This window comes from Notolepis coatsorum (assembly GCF_963971535.1).
Source record: "Notolepis coatsorum genome assembly, chromosome: 7".
NCBI classification, from domain to species: domain Eukaryota; kingdom Metazoa; phylum Chordata; class Actinopteri; order Aulopiformes; family Paralepididae; genus Notolepis; species Notolepis coatsorum.
This window is the reverse complement of record NC_140171.1, coordinates 159,994,178-160,015,416: the sequence shown is the minus strand read 5'-3', so window position 1 is coordinate 160,015,416 and position 21,239 is coordinate 159,994,178. Positions and strand designations below refer to the sequence as shown.

At 45.3% G+C, this 21,239-nt stretch overlaps 1 protein-coding gene across 1 annotated transcript in view; it reads right to left on the bottom strand.

Annotated features, from left to right (window-relative positions):
- Positions 1 to 8,260: 8,260 nt before the first annotated feature.
- The window catches only part of LOC311231916 (importin subunit alpha-1-like), a 31,785-nt gene continuing 18,806 nt past the window's right edge, over positions 8,261 to 21,239 (bottom strand). The window contains exons 6-10 of the mRNA XM_084318547.1: positions 17,905 to 18,168; positions 15,591 to 15,824; positions 12,792 to 12,974; positions 11,009 to 11,158; positions 8,261 to 9,029 (exon numbers count right to left, since the gene is read on the bottom strand). Coding sequence (XP_084174673.1) covers positions 8,940 to 9,029; positions 11,009 to 11,158; positions 12,792 to 12,974; positions 15,591 to 15,824; positions 17,905 to 18,168 — 921 coding nt within the window. The 3' untranslated portion in view covers positions 8,261 to 8,939. The remainder of the gene's footprint in view (positions 9,030 to 11,008; positions 11,159 to 12,791; positions 12,975 to 15,590; positions 15,825 to 17,904; positions 18,169 to 21,239) is intronic.

Genomic DNA, 21,239 nt, shown 5'->3' with positions numbered 1-21,239 from the left:
GGAGAGTAGGGTCCAGCTGCGGCGCCGGAGAATAGGGACCAGCTGCGGCGCCGGAGAGTAGGGTCCAGCTGCGGCGCCGGAGAGTAGGGTCCAGCTGCAGCGCCGGAGAGTAGGGTCCAGCTGCAGCGCCGGAGAGTGGTCCAGCTGCAGCGCCGGAGAATCCTCTCACTGGGCAAGCCTGTGGCGGCCACAGAGGGCGTGTGCTGATGTACGTCTGGCGTAAAGTACGAACCTACTTTCTATAGAAGCAGCTCGGAGGTGCGCTGTTTTAAGTGAGCGTGTGTTATTGGATTGATTGATTGAACATTTTATTAATGTCCGCCTTGTTTCAAACTGGTTATGCTTAGGCCCTCTTTCGAAGTCGGTTATGCTTAGAGTTTGGAATCAGGGCTGGTGGTCTATCGCCCTGCTCTAAAGATAAACTCTAAGCATAACCGACTTCGAAAGAGTGCCTAAGCATAACCAGTTTGAAACAAGGAAGACATTAATACAATTTTCAATCAATCAATCATTCCAATAACACACGCTCACTTCATTCTTAGATGGCATGCACCTCCGAGTACTTCGAGAAACTTCCGTACTTTCCGCCAATCAGCGCGCTGCGCTCTCTGTGGCTGCCACAGGCTTGCCCAGTGAGAGGATTCTCCGGCGCTGCAGCTGGACCCTATTGGAGCTGCCTGCCTGCCCTTCCTGATGTTGGGATAGCCAGCCCTCCCTACTGGTGACATCATCACCTCTCACTCACTCCCTATCTCTCTCACACACAGTGTAGTGAAATGCATGTGAAAGTCAACTAGTTTGGGTGGTATGTTAATCAAAGCTGGATTCTAAATCGAGAGCTTCAGTAAAGTGGGAGGGAAATGTTGACTAGCAGAGGGTTATCAAGCCTCTTCATTCCACTGACCCATTACAAGGCCACTGGAGGTTGATTGATTGATTGATTTTATTTAGACATAAACATATACAGATCACATGAGTATTTGCTTTGTCAGGGATAGAAACAAAAAGTCCAGGACTTATTTCCATCGTTGTCCCTGGTGTCAAGGTGTCTTCTGTCTTGATGAAACCCAACTGTCCCTTTCAAGTGCAGTCTGAAAGCTCGGTCTCCCAGTGTGGAACGCCTGGTGCGGGGGATGGTGAGGAGGTCGGAGTTGGAGGAGCGGAGGCCTGGTGCTGGAGTGTAGGGTGGAGTAGGTCGGTCAGGTAGGAGGAGCGGAGGCCTGGTGCTGGAGTGTAGGGTGGAGTAGGTCGGTCAGGTAGGAGGAGCGGAGGCCTGGTGCTGGAGTGTAGGGTGGAGTAGGGTCAGGTAGGAGGAGCGGAGGCCTGGTGCTGGAGTGTAGGGGTGGAGTAGGTCGGTCAGGTAGGAGGAGCGGAGGCCTGGTGCTGGAGTGTAGGGGTGGAGTAGGTCGGTCAGGTAGGAGGAGCGGAGGCCTGGTGCTGGAGTGTAGGGTGGAGTAGGGTCAGGTAGGAGGAGCGGAGGCCTGGTGCTGGAGTGTAGGGTGGAGTAGGGTCAGGTAGGAGGAGCGGAGGCCTGGTGCTGGAGTGTAGGGTGGAGTAGGGTCAGGTAGGAGGAGCGGAGGCCTGGTGCTGGAGTGTAGGGTGGAGTAGGTTGGTCAGGTAGGATCAACCCGTGCAGGGATTTGTAGGTGAGGAGGAGGATCTTGTCGGGGATTCGGTAGTTGATGGGGAGCCAGTGGAGTTTTTGCAGGGTGGGGGTGATGTGCTGCCAGGGTTTGGTGCGCGTGAGGACCCTCGCAGGAATTGTGATGTTACATGTTATTGTGATGTTACTTGTTGATCTGTGAAGCCCGTCGAGGTAACTTGTTGTGATTTTGGGCTATACAAATACATTTGACTTGACTATATCTTAATATAATAAAATTAGGGCTGTCAAAATGAATGCTTTAACTTTGGAGATTAATTTAAATAATTTAAAGCATTAAAATAAATTAATCTAGATTAATCTATGGAGTGACAAATCTTCAACGTTCTGAACTTTCAGTAATATATTCGCCGCGGATATAAGAAAGAGGTCTTTAAAGCTGAGTCAATGTTGATGGTTTTGTTGAACATTTGTATTTCACAGGAGAGAAACTGTATTCAAAGAAAGCTATTAAAATAGTCTTTGAATCTAAATATACTTTCTTTGTGTTGATTTTACATTCATTTCATGATTTTACTCAAGTAAATATCTGTTACAAGCTTCGGTCTTAAATAGAAAAATGCAATTTATTTGTTATCTAGATTCATCTAGATAATTACAGAAAATTGTGAGATTAATTAGTAAAAAAAATGTATCTATTGACAGCACTAAATAAAATACAAGATAATATAATCAAAATTTCCAATTTGCAAGACAAATTCCACCCAAATGATGAAAACTAAACCAAAGTCTAGTCTCTGGTCCTCTCTGACGGTCGTTACAGCAGGATTGCCAGCAGCTGTGGGACCAGAGGCCGGTGTATATGAACCTCTGCTGTGTTGGAGGCTCCACACCGTCTGTCCTGCTGACCTGAGCTGAGCCATGGGAGCTGTCGGGGCGTTTGTTGTTTGTGTGCTGACCGCTTGGATCACTCAAGGTTAGTACGCTGCTCCAACGGTGTGTGTTGTCTTGCCCTTGGGGGCTCGGGGGCTGTATTATAGAGGGAACTAAGTTCAAATGGGGTTTGGTACAGGCTTCAGCCAGTTACATTTAAGATGTTCAAGGCCTTAATGCTGTAGTTTGATTACAAAGGCCATCTTTGCAATAAAGATGAGCACCAAATGTGAAAATATAGGTATTTATAATTAGTAAAAATGTATTGTCTGTTCAAAATTGACTCACTTGACTTCATAATTTGTCCAAATATGTTTGAGAAATATTTGTCCTGGATGATATTAATCACTACAATAGTCTTAACAGCCAGAGTCTGCATCGCTAGGCTCCTGTAGGCCTACTATTGGGCTCCTGTAGGCCTACTATTGGGCTACTTGTAAGAAAATGCTGAAAGTAATTTAGACTCGCTGTATTCCTATTGTTGTGGTTCTGCCTCAATAGTGTACATGCATGGCTTTTAAGTAACTGGTAAATCCCCACCCTAGATGCAAAAATAAACTGTTGCATGCAGTCTTGTCGGGTCTAGGATCTAGTCCTACTCTTGTAGATCGGACTGATTGCTCCACTTCCTGCAGCTCATCTTTTGCCATTTTTTTCACCCATCTATATTTCCTACATATTATTTGGCCTGTGTCGTTCTCATTTATATCCTGAACGGGGAAGCGCGACGTGATATTTCATTAAATGTTTGCTCCACCACTTTATTGTATTTGTCTTCATGTCTGTTCACTAATGTCGCACCAGTGACGTCCAAAGCAAATTCCTTGTATGTGAAAAGTATACTTAATAAATAAAGACTATTCTGATCACCGGTAAATGAGAGAGGACTCTGAAAATACAGACTGGAGACGTGGCTAAATTATTTTGCAGATTAGCTGCAACATAGAAGTCCTCGTACTAAACGTTTAGTGAACTTGCTCTAACTGCTCATGTCCCCAGGATCCTGCTCCTCCATGGATCAACGAGAGGCGTTGGAAGGTACGGTATCCGTTCTCATTATTGAGATGGGAATTGGACCGTTATTCACAGTGGCCTTTTTGCTCTAGTGTGGTGCTCGGGTTTGGCTTCCTTTCCACCCCTGTTCCCACTCATGTGGACTGCCTTTTATTTTTACTACTACAAATTGTCACTTGTGAGGGACGCTAATGCTTGGGATTTGCTCAAATAGAATAAAAAGAAATGTCTGGGTACAGCCATTTGTAAGACTGGGATTCTGTAATGCCAGTTTCATCCGTCACGCCCTCTGTTCTAAAGCCACAATGTTTAGACTACATAAACGATACATTCTTGAAAGATAAAAATTTTGTAGACTGAAAATATGCTTTTTGTAGCCCATCATGAAGTCGACGGGTCACAAACATTACAATTTAAATTTTTGGTGGTGGGCTTTACATTTGGATCACTGACTGGGCCTTTAAAATGGCAAGCTTGGACGCTTACAAATGTCCAAATTGTGTCCAAGCCATTTGGAACCATTCGCAAGTTGTAACGTGTATGCTTCCTGTTTGTTGCAGATATTGCATTCAATGACATCTCGATAAGAAATGCCCTTAAACGTCTGTCATTGTACAATGACCAACATGTGAAAGGAGGTAAGCCGGTCTACACTTCATAAATAATTATTCCAGCAAGTAGCCTAGGTTCAGTAGTCTTGGTGAAAACCTATTCCTATTGGATGTATTTGTGCATGCTCTTTGTCAACTTGCATTATTTGCTTTGTTTTCTCTCCTGAAGCACATTTGAACACCAACGAAGTGAAGGGTCCAGCGAGGGCGAGCGCTCACGGCACAAAAACCAGACCTGAGAATCCCCTCACATTCTCCAACACTCCCACGACTGAAGCGCCCTCTGCCAAAGGACGCATGAAGGGAGGCTGTGGTCACCCTGCGGCTGTCAAGCTGTTGGACGACATGAGCCAGGGCAACAACACCTTAAGCAACATGAGCCAGGGCAACGACACCTTAAGCAACAGCACACTGTTAGACGACATGAGCCAGGGCAACAACACCTTAAGCAACAGCACACTGTTAGACGACATGAGCCAGGGCAACAACACCTTAAGCAACAGCACACTGTTAAACCAGGGCAACTACACCTTAAGCAACACCACACTGTTAAACAACATGAGTCAGGGCAACAACGGCACACTGATGGACAATGTGCCAGGAAATGCCCTTAAACCTCCGTCATTGTACAATGACCAACATGTGAAAGGAGGTAAGCCGGTCTCTAGAAATACAAAACACTTCACTAAATTATTCCAGCAAGTAGCCTAGGTTCAGTAGTCTTGGTGAAAACCTATTCCTATCGGATGTATTTGTGCATGCTCTTTGTCAACTTGCATTATTTGCTTTGTTTTCTCTCCTGAAGCACATTTGAACACCAACGAAGTGAAGGGTCCAGCGAGGGCGAGCGCTCACGGCACAAAAACCAGACCTGAGAATCCCCTCACATTCTCCAACACTCCCACGACTGAAGCGCCCTCTGCCAAAGGACGCATGAAGGGAGGCTGTGGTCACCCTGCGGCTGTCAAGCTGTTGGACGACATGAGCCAGGGCAACAACACCTTAAGCAACATGAGCCAGGGCAACGACACCTTAAGCAACAGCACACTGTTAGACGACATGAGCCAGGGCAACAACACCTTAAGCAACAGCACACTGTTAGACGACATGAGCCAGGGCAACAACACCTTAAGCAACAGCACACTGTTAAACCAGGGCAACTACACCTTAAGCAACACCACACTGTTAAACAACATGAGTCAGGGCAACAACAGCACACTGATGGACAATGTGCCAGGAAATGCCCTTAAACCTCCGTCATTGTACAATGACCAACATGTGAAAGGAGGTAAGCCGGTCTCTAGAAATACAAAACACTTCACTAAATTATTCCAGCAAGTAGCCTAGGTTCAGTAGTCTTGGTGAAAACCTATTCCTATCGGATGTATTTGTGCATGCTCTTTGTCAACTTGCATTATTTGCTTTGTTTTCTCTCCTGAAGCACATTTGAACACCAACGAAGTGAAGGGTCCAGCGAGGGCGAGCGCTCACGGCACAAAAACCAGACCTGAGAATCCCCTCACATTCTCCAACACTCCCACGACTGAAGCGCCCTCTGCCAAAGGACACATGAAGGGAGGCTGTGGTCACCCTGCGGCTGTCAAGCTGTTAGACGACATGAGCCAGGGCAACGACACCTTAAGCAACAGCACACTGTTAGACGACATGAGCCAGGGCAACGACACCTTAAGCAACATGAGCCAGGGCAACAACACCTTAAGCAACAGCACACTGTTAGACGACATGAGCCAGGGCAACAACACCTTAAGCAACAGCACACTGTTAGACGACATGAGCCAGGGCAACGACACCTTAAGCAACAGCACACTGTTAAACCAGGGCAACTACACCTTAAGCAACAACACACTGTTAAACAACATGAGTCAGGGCAACAACAGCACACTGATGGACAATGTGCCAGGAAATGCCCTTAAACCTCCGTCATTGTATAATGACCAACATGTGAAAGGAGGTAAGCCGGTCTCTAGAAATCCACTTCACTAAATTATTCCAGCAAGTAGCCTAGGTTCAGTAGTCTTGGTGAAAACCTATTCCTATTGGATGTATTTGTGCATGCTCTTTTGTCAACTTGCATTATTTGCTTTGTTTTCTCTCCTGAAGCACATTTGAACACCAACGAAGTGAAGGGTCCAGCGAGGGCGAGCGCTCACGGCACAAAAACCAGACCTGAGAATCCCCTCACATTCTCCAACACTCCCACGACTGAAGCGCCCTCTGCCAAAGGACACATGAAGGGAGGCTGTGGTCACCCTGCGGCCGTCAAGCTGTAGTGACAATGGTACTTCTGATGACAACTACCCCACCATGACTCTCGCCAACCCCATGACTCCGGGCAGCCACACTACTCGACTCTGGGCAGCCACACATGAACTACTACTCGCCTCCTGTACAAGGGTTTGCCGACGACAAAGCTCCCGCCACACAAATGCTGGGGTTTCCTCCAACACTCCTCCCACAGCTAAGGTGCTGTAATGTGTGGGGGCTTGGTGAGCGGAGCAGACCACTATATAATGGTACAATAAAGCTTAAACCTTTATACTTGGTATCCGCTTGTGTTCTTCATTTGATCTGCCCCACCCCACAGCGATGTACTGTAGTACAACTTGGGTTTACAACTGCAGATTCTGGTGACCTAAAAGTTGCACTGTGATTCTTAAAGTTAACCTTCTGTAGTGTGGTAGTTGAACTTACTTGTACACCTGCATATAGCCCTGTATGATTGCATGTACAATAATGCGGTATATATGCAATATATCTATCCACACCTGTCTGTACTTTGCCTGCACATATCCTTTTACATATCTGTAGATGCTATATCTATCTGTACATATCGTACATCTACCCAAGCTCTGTACATGCATCTGATTAGCATACTTGAACGAAGCACTGGTGACAACACAGCCTTCATTTCCATCTGGGGGGACCCGTCCTGTGAGTCAACACGTTGGTTAGGGAGCTCAGACTTAAGTTCCCAGGCTGTTGGACTGCTTTTACCCCATGATGCATACTCTTGGCAAACCCCTTGAGTACTGTGTCCATACATCATTACTAGACAAAAGTTGTTCATGAAGTAGTATACTAGTGTTCAGAACAGAAACTAATGTTTCAGTGTCCAAATAATCAGAATTAAAATATTGACAGCACTAAGGATGAGGGGTCAATTTTCATAGTGTAAATTAATGGAAAACAGTGACACCAGGTGGCAACATGTACACACTGCTGCAATCTCAGTTAAAATTGTTCCTCGGTCTCAAATCATTGAAATATAAATCTTTAGGGTAAATTCAAGCTGCAGCCGCCCAGGGAAGAGATCACACTAAACTGCTCCGTTTCTCTTTCACCACATCCTCGTGTTTCCTCTCTCTGTACTCACAAAGACAATCGACTGCCCATACCAAAATAAAAAACGTTCCAACCAACTTCCTTAACACATTTTATTTACAGAAAATGAGAATAGTTGTCTTTGTACCGTTATGTACATGTATGAAATAAGAGGACAGCTCAACAAATATAAAAATATAGACAGAAAAAAAAGGAAAAGGACATGTTAAAAGTTGAAAGTGCTTTGGTTCTCTGGGATCTGGAAGGCATAGCAGTCTGTGGTGGTTTCCGGGGCAACAGGCACACTGTTAGACGACATGAGCCAGGGCAACGACACCTTAAGCAACATGAGCCAGGGCAACGACACCTTAAGCAACATGAGCCAGGGCAACGACACCTTAAGCAACAACAGCACACTGTTAGACGACATGAGCCAGGGCAACGACACCTTAAGCAACAACAGCACACTGTTAGACGACATGAGCCAGGGCAACGACACCTTAAGCAACAACAGCACACTGTTAGACGACATGAGCCAGGGCAACAACACCTTAAGCAACAACAGCACACTGTTAGACGACATGAGCCAGGGCAACAACACCTTAAGCAACAACAGCACACTGTTAGACGACATGAGCCAGGGCAACGACACCTTAAGCAACAACAGCACACTGTTAGACGACATGAGCCAGGGCAACAACACCTTAAGCAACAGCACACTGTTAGACGACATGAGCCAGGGCAACTACACCTTAAGCAACAACACACTGTTAGACGACATGAGCCAGGGCAACGACACCTTAAGCAACAACACACTGTTAAACAACATGAGCCAGGGCAACTACACCTTAAGCAACAACACACTGTTAAACAACATGAGCCAGGGCAACAACACCTTAAGCAACAACGACACACTGTTAAACAACATGAGCCAGGGCAACAACACCTTAAGCAACAACACACTGTTAAACAACATGAGTCAGGGCAACGACACCTTAAGCAACAACACACTGTTAAACAACATGAGTCAGGGCAACGACACCTTAAGCAACAACGACACACTGTTAAACAACATGAGCCAGGGCAACAACACCTTAAGCAACAGCACACTGTTAAACCAGGGCAACTACACCTTAAGCAACAACACACTGTTAAACAACATGAGTCAGGGCAACAACAGCACACTGATGGACAATGTGCCAGGAAATGCCCTTAAACCTCCGTCATTGTACAATGACCAACATGTGAAAGGAGGTAAGCCGGTCTCTAGAAATACACTTCACTAAATTATTCCAGCAAGTAGCACATTTTATTTACAGAGTCAGTTTGTATTGAAATGAGAATAGTTGTCTTTGTACCGTTATGTACATGTATGAAATAAGAGGACAGCTCAACAAATATAAAAATATAGATAGAAAAAAAAGGAAAAGGACATGTTAAAAGTTGAAAGTGCTTTGGTTCTCTGGGATCTGGAAGGCATAGCAGTCTGTGGTGGTTTCCGGGGCAACAGCCTCGTCTTCCTCCTCCTGCAAGATGAAGAAGAGAGATCAGGTCAGAGTGAGCCAGAGTGTGAAATGCTTTGTTTGTGCACTAAACTGGGTTACAGTATTTCTTCTTCTGGTTTTTATTGGCGGTTGGCATAAACCTTTTGGTGCATTACTGCCACCTTCTGAAATGGAGTGTGGATCTAGGGTTATGCACATGCTAATGACTAGTGACTACTCTATATCAGGGGTTATATAGCGTAGTGCTCCCACTCTGCTCACTATTGGAACATTCCCTATCTTCTACTTGAATATGTTTGAAAAATAAAACGATACTTTTGTCAGACAGTCTAGACAAGGGGTGGCCAACCCGCGGCTCTTTGCCCGTCAACGTGCGGCTCTTCCATAAAAAGATTTAATTTTAATTTTTTTAACTTTTTTTATGTCACTCATTCCATAAGGACGTAGAATAAACATTTACACATTTTTTTTAAATGGTCCATTTGCATGTTCTTGGTATCTGAATCTAGGGACATATATGGATCAGTGTCAGAAATAGTGTCTGTTACTAGGCTTGAGTAAATTGTAATGAACCAAAGGAGAATATCAATTCTATTTAAATTTTTTTTTATCTTTGACTGTGAATAACACCATGCTAAAATTGACCAGACCTGAAAAATCTAAGCAAATGAATAAAGGGAAGATGATTAAACAGAAGGTTTTGTAGATGTAAATTTCTCCACCATTTTTCATCATATTGCAACACCGTTTTTTGCAAGACGTTCACAGAAAGGTAGAGAAACTAACTGTGTTCTGTTTTATGGCAATAACGTTCAGGTTTGTGGGAGATAATCCCAAAAAATAAGAGAAATAAAAAAGTAAATCCAGAAGTCAGATGATTGACAGGGGCTGGTGTGAGCTGGGTAGGGTCGTTTTTCGAAATTTGAAAGCCCTGAGTCTCTTCCTTCAAAAGACTACACTCACTTTTGGATGTGCCACTTCCTCCTGTCAATATGCGCCGGTTTCCGACTCAATGCCCTGAGATTTCTATAATCTTATATTTCACTAATAACAGTTAAAATAATTGGTAAACAAACGTAATGCTGAAAATATACACTTTTACTGTATATCTCGGGCTTAAGAGGTTAACCCTGTGAGGCCCAAATTAAAAAGACATTAGCAACTTCAGAGGCCAGAGGGTGGGACATATAAACACATTTACTATCAAATAGCATTGTGAGGCTGAACAACAGGACCAATTGACTATACATGTACTTAAAGGGGAACTATCTTATAAATGGCCTTTTTCAGTGTTTACCATTGTTTCTTAGCTATGTGGACTTATATTAATAGGATCTATGTCTCTAATTCTCATATTGGCGCATTCTAGAAAAATGCGGTTTTTGAGTACTTGATTAGAAATACAAAAAAAATGCATAAAAAAAAAAAAAAAACTAGGTGTTCCATAGACTCACATGAATTGTGTAAAAGTGCCCAAATAGTGAAAGAAATAGTAAAATAGTTCCCATTTAAAAAAATTTAAATAAACATTATTTTTTTAAATGGCTAAAAGTGATTTTGTAATTTTGCAACCGTGGGTCTCACAGGGTACTTTTAACCCTGTGAGGCCCAAATAAAAAAGACATTAGCAACTTCAGAGGCCAGAGGGTGAGACCTATAAACACAGGAAGGGTGCCGTGACTGAAAAAAAATGTTGAGAAACGCTGGTATATGATGTGGCTCTTTGTGGTACCACAGTAATTTGTGTGGCTCTTAGTCTCTGACTGGTTGGCCACCCCTGGTCTAGACAGATTGATTTATGACGTGATGTCATAAATGTCCGCCGATGGACCGCACGGGTGGAAGAGGTTAAGAGGTTAAAGCACCAAAGTTGCCATCTCAGCCATATTCTCAAGATCAGGGATCCTCTCAAATTCACCTTTAGCTGTCGGCCAAATATGAAATGAACATAAATGCAAATGTATGAGGCTTTCATGTTCATGCTAAACGTGTTGACTGACCTCTCCTGAGAAGTATTTCTCTATGATCTTGAGAGATGCGTTGTAGACGGCTTCGTTCTCATGGGCTTGCAGCGCCTCGATCTTGTCCAGACCGCCGCATTCCTCCATCATCAAGCACAGCTTCTCAGTCTCACCCATCCGGTCTCCTGCCTGTCGGTGAAGAAAACACACTGAACTCATTAACACACACACTAGGAGCTGAACGCCTGTCAGTGAAGAAAACACTGAACTCATTAACACCCACACTAGGAGCTGAACGCCTGTCAGTGAAGAAAACACTGAACTCATTAACACCCACACTAGGAGCTGAACGCCTGTCGGTGAAGAAAACACTGAACTCATTAACACCCACACTAGGAGCTGAACGCCTGTCAGTGAAGAAAACACACTGAACTCATTAACACCCACACTAGGAGCTGAACGCCTGTCAATGAAGAAAACACTGAACTCATTAACACCCACACTAGGAGCTGAACGCCTGTCAATGAAGAAAACACACTGAACTCATTAACACCCACACTAGGAGCTGAACGCCTGTCAATGAAGAAAACACAATGAACTCATTAACACCCACACTAGGAGCTGAACGCCTGTCAGTGAAGAAAACACTGAACTCATTAACACCCACACACTAGGAGCTGAACACCTGTCGGTGAAGAAAACACACTGAACTCATTAACACCCACACTAGGAGCTGAACGCCTGTCGGTGAAGAAAACACAATGAACTCATTAACACCCACACTAGGAGCTGAACGCCTGTCAGTGAAGAAAACACTGAACTCATTAACACCCACACTAGGAGCTGAACGCCTGTCGGTGAAGAAAACACACTGAACTCATTAACACCCACACTAGGAGCTGAACGCCTGTCGGTGAAGAAAACACTGAACTCATTAACACCCACACTAGGAGCTGAACGCCTGTCGGTGAAGAAAACACACTGAACTCATTAACACCCACACACTAGGAGCTGAACGCCTGTCGGTGAAGAAAACACAATGAACTCATTAACACCCACACTAGGAGCTGAACGCCTGTCGGTGAAGAAAACACAATGAACTCAGCCTATTAACTCATTGACCGCCACACTGTTTTCCCATCTCTACTCAATGGCGCCAGCGTTATTGACCATTTTCGCTATGTTTGCGGACCCATCGTGTGTTCTGTATTATAGCTATGGAGACAATAGTATGGCTCATTTGACAGGCATTGTTTATAGTCCAACACTGACGAACCAGTTAATTTCTACATACTTTAGTTTGTGCGCTATTCCACGCTAAACATCGCCCCTTTCCAAAATAATCCAGTATTTTTTTCTAGATCGCGAGATATGACGTGTTATATGCATTATGCCCAAATCGTTCGGGTTGCTCGCCTGAAACTCCATATATTTCCAAATCAAAAAGGTTTATACCATATATATAATGTTTCTTCACAAAATCATCAAGGGGGGGGGGGGGTCATTTTACCTCGAAACTGCGATCGTTACCAAAAGCATGTTTTGGGTTTAAAAAAAAATACCAGCAGGTTACCTCCATAGATGTCCCTAGATACCAAGAACATGCAAATGGCCCTTGTAGAAGTGGAGCAATATTCCATTTACTTAGGTCTGTATTTTAGGCAGATTTTCAGAAAATAGGCTCCAGGTGGAAGAGGTTAAGCCCTAAAAAGCGATTAGTGGACAAAGAGAGGGCAGCCCTACATGTGGTCTTACCATCAATATGTTGGTGATGGCGTCCATGATGACCAGGAGGAACCTGCTGTCCTACATGTGGTCTTACCATCAGTATGTTGGTGATGGCGTCCATGATGACCAGGAGGAACCTGCTGTCCTTGGCAGACAGCAGGTTGAGCAGAGGCTCCAGGACGTTACACTGGACCAGGTATGCCACCTGCTGCACCGTGCCCCCGCTGGTGTAGTTGGTGACGGCCCACACAGCCTCCTTCTGGGTCTTGTAGTCTCCCTGGACACAGAAGAGAGGACAACATCAGGCATTGAGCTGGACAGTAGGGTTCTGGAGTCAAACCGGCTTTCAATTCACTGCCTTCAGGAAGCACATTTTCCGGCGGCTGATTAGCGCAGTGGGCAAGGCGCTCGCCTCTAACGCAGGATATGCTGGGTTCGAAGCCCAGCTCTCTGCGTTGCTACCGGCTTGGCCGGTCGTCATACTAACACAATTGGCAGTGTTAGAGGGTGGGAAAGCCAGTGGGTGGGGATTGGACGTTATGGACAGCGACTCCTACAGGTCGGTTGGTGCGCCTGTACAGCAGAATCAGGAAGTATCGGGGGCAGCGTGAGCCTCCCACGCGTTACTCCTCGCCAATGAGAGTCCGTGCTGGCAGGTGAAAAGATGCAACAGCTGCCTCCTCGTGTACCGGAGGGGACACGTGATGCAAGGCTTCTATCCTCCCTACAACCGGCCAGTGGGAGGCATAGTCTAGCAACGTTCAAGACAGGGGAGGGGAGAATTGAAGGGAGAATTGGCGAGGTGAAATTGGGATGGGAGAAAATAGAAAAATAAGGAGAAAAACTGGATCAAAAAAATGAAGCACATTTTCCCTCAAGATTGAAATATACACTGGGTGAATGAACTACAAATACAACTTCAAATCTACATTGCAATAGGGCGGCTGGGTGGTGCAGCGGACATTGCGCTCGTCACCAATGCAAGAGACACCGGGTTCGAATCCTCCCACACCGGGTGAGCCTCCCACACGTTACTCCTCGCCAATGAGAGTCTGCGCTGGCAGGTGAAAAGATGTGACAGGCTGCCTCCTCATGTATCGGAGGGGACACATGATGCAAGGCTTCTATCCTCCCTACAACCGGCCAGTGGGGGGCATATGCGAGCAACGTTCAAGGAGAATATCAATTTGTTTTCTTGTTTTCTTTGCATCTTTGACAGTGAATAACACCATGCTAAGTTTGACCAGACATGAAAACTTGTCACTGAGCTCATTCAGCACCTTCTTGAGATCATGTGTACAAAAAAGCAAAAAGAATCTAAGCAAATTAATAAAGGGAAGATGATTAAACAGGAGATTTTGTAGAGACAGTATTGAATTCTGCCATCCGGACACATGCAATTTGAAATATGCTTATGGAATATAGAATATCAGGCCTATAAATGACCTTATTATGGCCAAGTCACACAACCAGTCAGTGTTGGGCCCCTTATTATTTATTTTGTACATAAATTACATTTGTAAGGTATCAACTATCTTTAAATGTATTATTTTTGCGGACGACACCAACATCTTCTGTTCTGGAAATAACTTAAAGGAACTCTTAGGGGCGGCTTGGTGGCGTAGCGGAGATTGCGCTCGTCACCAATGCAAGAGACTCCGGTCTCAACTCCCCGAGTCAGCGTTGCCTGCGGCTTGGGCCAGTCGTCATACTATCTCAATTGGCAGAGGTAGCGGGTGGAAAGTCGATGGGTGGGGATTGGACGTTGTGGACAGCGACTCCTACAGGTCGGTTGGGTGACGCCTGTACAGCAGAGACAGGAAGTATCGGGGGCAGCGTGAGCCTCCCACGCGTTACTCCTCGCCACTGAGAGTCCGCGCTGTCTGGTGAAAAGATGCGACAGGCTGCCTCCTCGTGTACCGGGGAAATATATACTGACACTAATTAACACAGATTAACAATGGAAAACACCTGGGGGAAGAAGACACTAGAACTAATACAATAAACAACAAACCGGAACAATACAACACACAGAATCAAAATGCCAACACAAAGAAACCCTACACAGACAACACTTGTAATATAGACACTAATTGCCACAAAATAATGTTATTAATATGACCAAGCAGGGTCAATGTTGACTGCAGCTTCTGCAGGTCACCACTAGATGGCGGTATGACACTGGGGCATTGATTCTCCCAGACCTGAGCAGGTCTGGGATTGTAAACTAAAAATATGGTTTGATATTAATAAACTTTCATTGAATGTGGACCAAACTGATGGTCTTTGGAAACCGCAAAATAGATACACATGTGCAAGTGAAAATAGAAAATGTCAATATTGAACAAGTATGAGATAACATTTTTAGGAGTAATGTTAAGACAGTAAATTCTGTTGGAAATCTCATATAAGATATGTTAGAACCAAAGTAGCAAGGAGTATTGCAGTATTGTGCAGTGCAAAACATATTCTGGAACAGAGGATGTTGTACTCTGTATTTCTTTTCCTTTTTTAAGATTTCTTTTTTTTGGCATTTTACTGCTTTATCTTCCATTATATAATTTAAGTATTAATTAATGTTCCCACTTGGAAGTGGCGGATAGGGGTAGGGCATGATAAGCTTAGGCTTCTTCCTACTCCTTTTCGAACAGTGATATGTATATATTTTGTTGTTTGTCTTTTTTTATTTACTATAATTATTTTTAATCATGTTCGAGATTCATTCATTCATCTATGGATCGGGCCAAATCTCCCCTTTCCTTTTTTTTTATCTGGTCAGCAAACAACAGGTGATTGTGGTCATTATCATTGAATGACAACAGCGGCCAATGAAATGTGGCACGGTGCCATATTGTATCTTCTATGTCTCTGGTCTTCTCTTCCTCTCTCTTACCTGCTGCAGGACCTCCACCAGGACCGGCACCAGGCCTGCGTTGACCACCTCCTGGATCTGGCCGTCTCTGCCGGCGGTGATGTTGGACACGGTCCAGGCCGCCTCCTTCTGGAGGTTGGCCTTGTGGTGGCGCAGCAGGCCGGGCAGCATGGCGAGGGCGCCGGCGTTCAGCACGCTTTGCGTCTGCTCATCCGTCCCCGTCACAATGTTACCCAGTGAGCGCAGCGCGGGGGTCTAGTGAGGCAGAGGACAGTTCATTCAGTCACTGGTAGGGCTGGTTGAGTTATAGGACTCAATGGGTTAGTCCAGGGGTCGGCAAACGTTACTATCAAAAGAGCCATTTTGCCCCCTCCTGCACGGAATAAAATTCACCTGGTGCCGCAAAACCTATTTACCCTTAAAATGAAGATAACACAGTGTATACAGTTTTATATATATTTATACTATATATATATATATATATTAGGGCTGTCAGTTTATCGCGTTAATTAGATTAATTAATTACACAGCAAATTATCGCGTTATGAAAATTAACTCAAAATTAATTACATTTTTATTTTTTTTATATATTTTTTTTTATCTCATTCATTCCATAAGAACGTAGAATACACATTTACAGATTTGTTTTATATGGTCCATTAGCATGTTCTTGGTATCTGATTCTAGGGACATCTATGGATCTCAGGGAATGTATTCCCAGTGTCAGAAATACTGTGTCTGTTACTAGGCTTGAGTAAATTGTAATGAACCAAAGGAGAATATCAATAATTATTTTTTTATCTTTGACTGTGAATAACACCATGCTCAAATTGACCAGACCTGAAAAATCTAAGCAAATTAATAGATGGAAGATGATTAAACAGAAGGTTTTGTAGATACAGTACTGAATTCTGCCATCCGGACACATGCAATTTGAAATATGATTATAGAATATAGAATATCAGGCATAAAATGGTTATGCGATTAAAATGCGATTAATTAGATTAATTAATTACAAATCCTGTAATTAATTAGATAAATTTTTTTAATCGCCTGACAGCACTAATATATATATATAGAGAGGGATTGGAATTTAATTTATTCAAAAGCTTATTTGTAGTATGTGCCTATTGTTATTTTCATTCGGTCTCAAGTGTCGGAGAGGAGCAGAAATGACAGCTGGCACCAAATCCATTCTGAATAAGAGACAACAGAGGGGACACGTGATGCAAGGCTTCGTCCACAGTGCAGCCGACCAGTGGGAGGCATGGCCTAACAACGTCCGAGACAGGGGAGGGTAGAATTGGACGATACGAAATTGGGGACGGGAGAAAAATAGAAAAAAGGGGAGAAAAAGTAGATCCAAAAAAAAAAGTGTATCTCTAGACTCTCCGTCACATAAAGTCTGGCTGTACAGTGCGCATAGAATAAGGCATATATTATTAAAATTAGTTTTCTCCAATAAACTCATATATTTCTACTAGGGCTGACCTCTATTAGTCGAATAGTCGACTAATCGATCGAAAGGAGCCGTAGTCGACTGCCAACCTTTAAAAAAAATTAAAATAATAATTATAATAATATATATATATATTTTTGTATCATTCTTTCCAAAAGAAAAGAGGCATAGAAGCGTGGCTAACGCTAATGGCACGCATACCAGAGGCTAACTGCCTACGAAAACAGGCACAGAGGCACTGAAAGAGGATTTCACCGTCTAATGAACACACTAGACTAGACAAATATCAAGATGTATCCATCAGTGGACCAATTGCATGCTTTTGCAGAGGACAAGAAGCCTTCCGTCGACTCAATCAGACATTAAGCACCCCCCACAGCCCAAATGGAATGATACAAAAATATATATATATATTTATAATTTTTTGTATTTATACATTTTTGCATTGGGCAAAAACCACCAGTCGACTATCGGCACATGTTGGCCAATCAAAGTCGACTATACAAATCCTTAGTCGGGGGGACAAGCCTAATTTCTATACTTAATATAGTTTCATACATCTACTCTAGTGCGCCGTCAGACCGATGTGTCCGTCCGAGAGAGGAGCGCTTGTGGAGAGAGCGAGGTCGCAAGGCTGCCCTGACGACAGACAGCCATGTTGCCGTCACTTGTGGGGGGATTCACCAGGCCGGCAGGGCGGGCGTTCTTGGACCGATGGTGACCAGGCTGCATGCTGCGCTCCCGTCCGACACCCAGGTTAAGGGTCAGGGGTTAAGGGTCAGGGACGCACCACGATGGACAGCTCTCCGCAGGCCAGCAGCTGGACGAGGTTAAGGGTCAGGGGTTAAGGGTCAGGGGTTAAGGTTAGGGACGCACCACGATGGACAGCTCTCCGCAGGCCAGCAGCTGGACCAGTCTGGGCACCAGGCCCGCCCGCACCACCACCTCGATCCTCTCGCTGAGGCCGTCCGTCAGGTAGGACACGGCCCAGCAGGTGTCGGCCATCACCTCCCGGTCGTGGTGGTGGAGGAGGCGCGCCAGGGCGGGGAGCAGCTGCTGCACCGACGCCAGCGGGGGCTCCGGGTTCTTGTTCCGGCACAGGTTGGACAGAGTCCAGCTGACGTTCCTGAGGTAGCTGACCTGGAGGTGGGGGTGATGGGGACAGTTAGACCTGGAGGTGGGGGTGATGGGGACAGTTAGACCTGGAGGTGGGGGTGATGGGGACAGTTAGACCTGGAGGTGGGGGTGATGGGGACAGTTAGACCTGGAGGTGGGGGTGATGGGGACAGTTAGACCTGGAGGTGGGGGTGATGGGGACAGTGAGACCTGGAGGTGGGGGTGATGGGGACAGTTAGACCTGGAGGTGGGGGTGATGGGGACAGTTAGACCTGGAGGTGGGGGTGATGGGGACAGTTAGACCTGGAGGTGGGGGTGATGGGGACAGTTAGACCTGGAGGTGGGGGTGATGGGGACAGTTAGACCTGGAGGTGGGGGTGATGGGGACAGTTAGAGCTGGAGGTGGAGGTGATGGGGACAGTTAGACCTGGAGGTGGGGGTGATGGGGACAGTTAGACCTGGAGGTGGGGGTGATGGGGACAGTTAGACCTGGAGGTGGGGGTGATGGGGACAGTGAGACCTGGAGGTGGGGGTGATGGGGACAGTGAGACCTGGAGGTGGGGGTGATGGGGACAGTTAGACCTGGAGGTGGGGGTGATGGGGACAGTTAGACCTGGAGGTGGGGGTGATGGGGACAGTTAGACCTGGAGGTGGGGGTGATGGGGACAGTTAGACCTGGAGGTGGGGGTGATGGGGACAGTTAGACCTGGAGGTGGGGGTGATGGGGACAGTTAGACCTGGAGGTGGGGGTGATGGGGACAGTTAGACCTGGAGGTGGGGGTGATGGGGACAGTTAGACCTGGAGGTGGGGGTGATGGGGACAGTTAGAGCTGGAGGTGGGGGTGATGGGGACAGTTAGACCTGGAGGTGGGGCTGCCGCGGTATTGATGTTTTCCTTACCGCACACATTTGCTAAATATTTCCTACCGCCGCGGTAATAACCGCACACACACACACAAAAAAAAAGAAGTTTGAATGCATTTTTTTTGTAGTCTACTCTTTATATAGCATATAGCCTGCCTCTAGTCTAAATGTCTATCTTTAGAGGATGACTTTGCAGCATGAATATTGTTTGGGATTCGGCATGCACGCATTCGTTATTAAAAGTGAAACACGGATTCGAAGTCTCCCCTCGGTGTCGCGCCCGCCGGTTACCCCCCCGACCCTTTCTTCTTCTTCTTATTATAACGTTACTACTTATGATTACAAAGGCATTCGATTTGTGGCATTAACGTTAGTATAGTTACACGTTCGTATTTACCGGACCACATAGCAAGGCAAGCGTTACTCAATTAATATCTAAGTTCCTTTCTTTGCTCAGAGCGTGCCGAGTTGTACCCATTCTGCGGTCTGTTAATAAAGTTTTCAATCAGACAAGTGTATAGAACGAAGGGCTTTTATTATAACATTTCGTTGCAGTAAAATCATTATGCCTCGTTCCCTGAGGAGCGACGGCGTCGGTAATCCACTCCGGTCTCCGGTGGGAGCTAACGTACTATTAGCCGTGTTGTGATGGCTGAGATTCAGGAAGTAAAAGCACTGCAAGATGCTCCAAGCATGTGACGCGTATCTCTTCTGACCAATCAGTGGTCTGCAGTGTTTCATGTGACTTTTCTGGTACCCAATAGGGTCGCTTGGAATCTCGACAGAGAAGTAGGGTATATCTGCAGAGCCGCAAGCCCAACGAGAGCGTAATAATAATAATAATATAATAAAAAACAGCTGTGATGCCGGTATTCAGCCCAACGCTGCGGTGGGCATGATGTAACAGCGATACCGCGGTAATACCGATACCGCGGCAGCTCTAGGTGGGGGTGATGGGGACAGTGAGACCTGGAGGTGGGGGTGATGGGGACAGTTAGACCTGGAGGTGGGGGTGATGGGGACAGTTAGACCTGGAGGTGGGGGTGATGGGGACAGTGAGACCTGGAGGTGGGGGTGATGGGGACAGTTAGACCTGGAGGTGGGGGTGATGGGGACAGTGAGACCTGGAGGTGGGGGTGATGGGGACAGTTAGACCTGGAGGTGGGGGTGATGGGGACAGTGAGACCTGGAGGTGGGGGTGATGGGGACAGTTAGACCTGGAGGTGGGGGTGATGGGGACAGTTAGACCTGGAGGTGGGGGTGATGGGGACAGTTAGACCTGGAGGTGGGGGTGATGGGGACAGTTAGACCTGGAGGTGGGGGTGATGGGGACAGTTAGACCTGGAGGTGGGGGTGATGGGGACAGTTAGACCTGGAGGTGGGGGTGATGGGGACAGTTAGACCTGGAGGTGGGGGTGATGGGGACAGTTAGTACAGTATATACAGTACAGTTAGGTGTAGGGCTGTAGCGAATAGTTCGAAGCTTCATTCCTAACGTTGACATTCGAATTCTAAATCAACATTTGATTATTTTTATTTTTATTTTTTTTGTATGCGTCTGTTTAAACCAATGGGTTTTTTCTTCAGTTTCAGATAAAGATTAGGCTACACTAATATTATAGTGTATTATACTATTATAGTTTATGACTCGTCATACAAATTTAAATAAAACATTTATCATAAATGATGTATCTGCATCCGCTCGGCGCTCCATCAAGACGTCACCATCACTTCCGTACCAACCGTGAGCCTTATTGGATTATTTATGTTGACGAAACTCACGAGTTATATTCACTAAAGAAAGCTGATTTAATAAAAAAGAAAAAGACTAATTTAATCAGATTAAGTTAACACTTTGATCGCCATGGTTAAATTCATAATTTACCATCCCTAGCCAGCTCTATTTGTCTATGGAGAAGTTCCCCTTCTTTGCAGGGCTATAACTTTTTAAATTCTATTGCTAAATTGACATTATTATGGCCCATTCAATGTCCTATAGCCATTGTTCAGGGTGTAGCAACGTTATACTTTTTCATTCACATATTCATACTAAAATATGGTCTAAAGTATAAGTATGTTTTTATCGTTTTCCGCAGCTTTCTCCAGAACTTGATTTATAGCCCCAAATGCATTATATTGATGATCAAATACAGTTTGGTAGCGATCGGTGCCAGATAAAAAATTTAAACTGGAGGTACTTCTAGAAGTTACTACGTATCATCTGATGATGA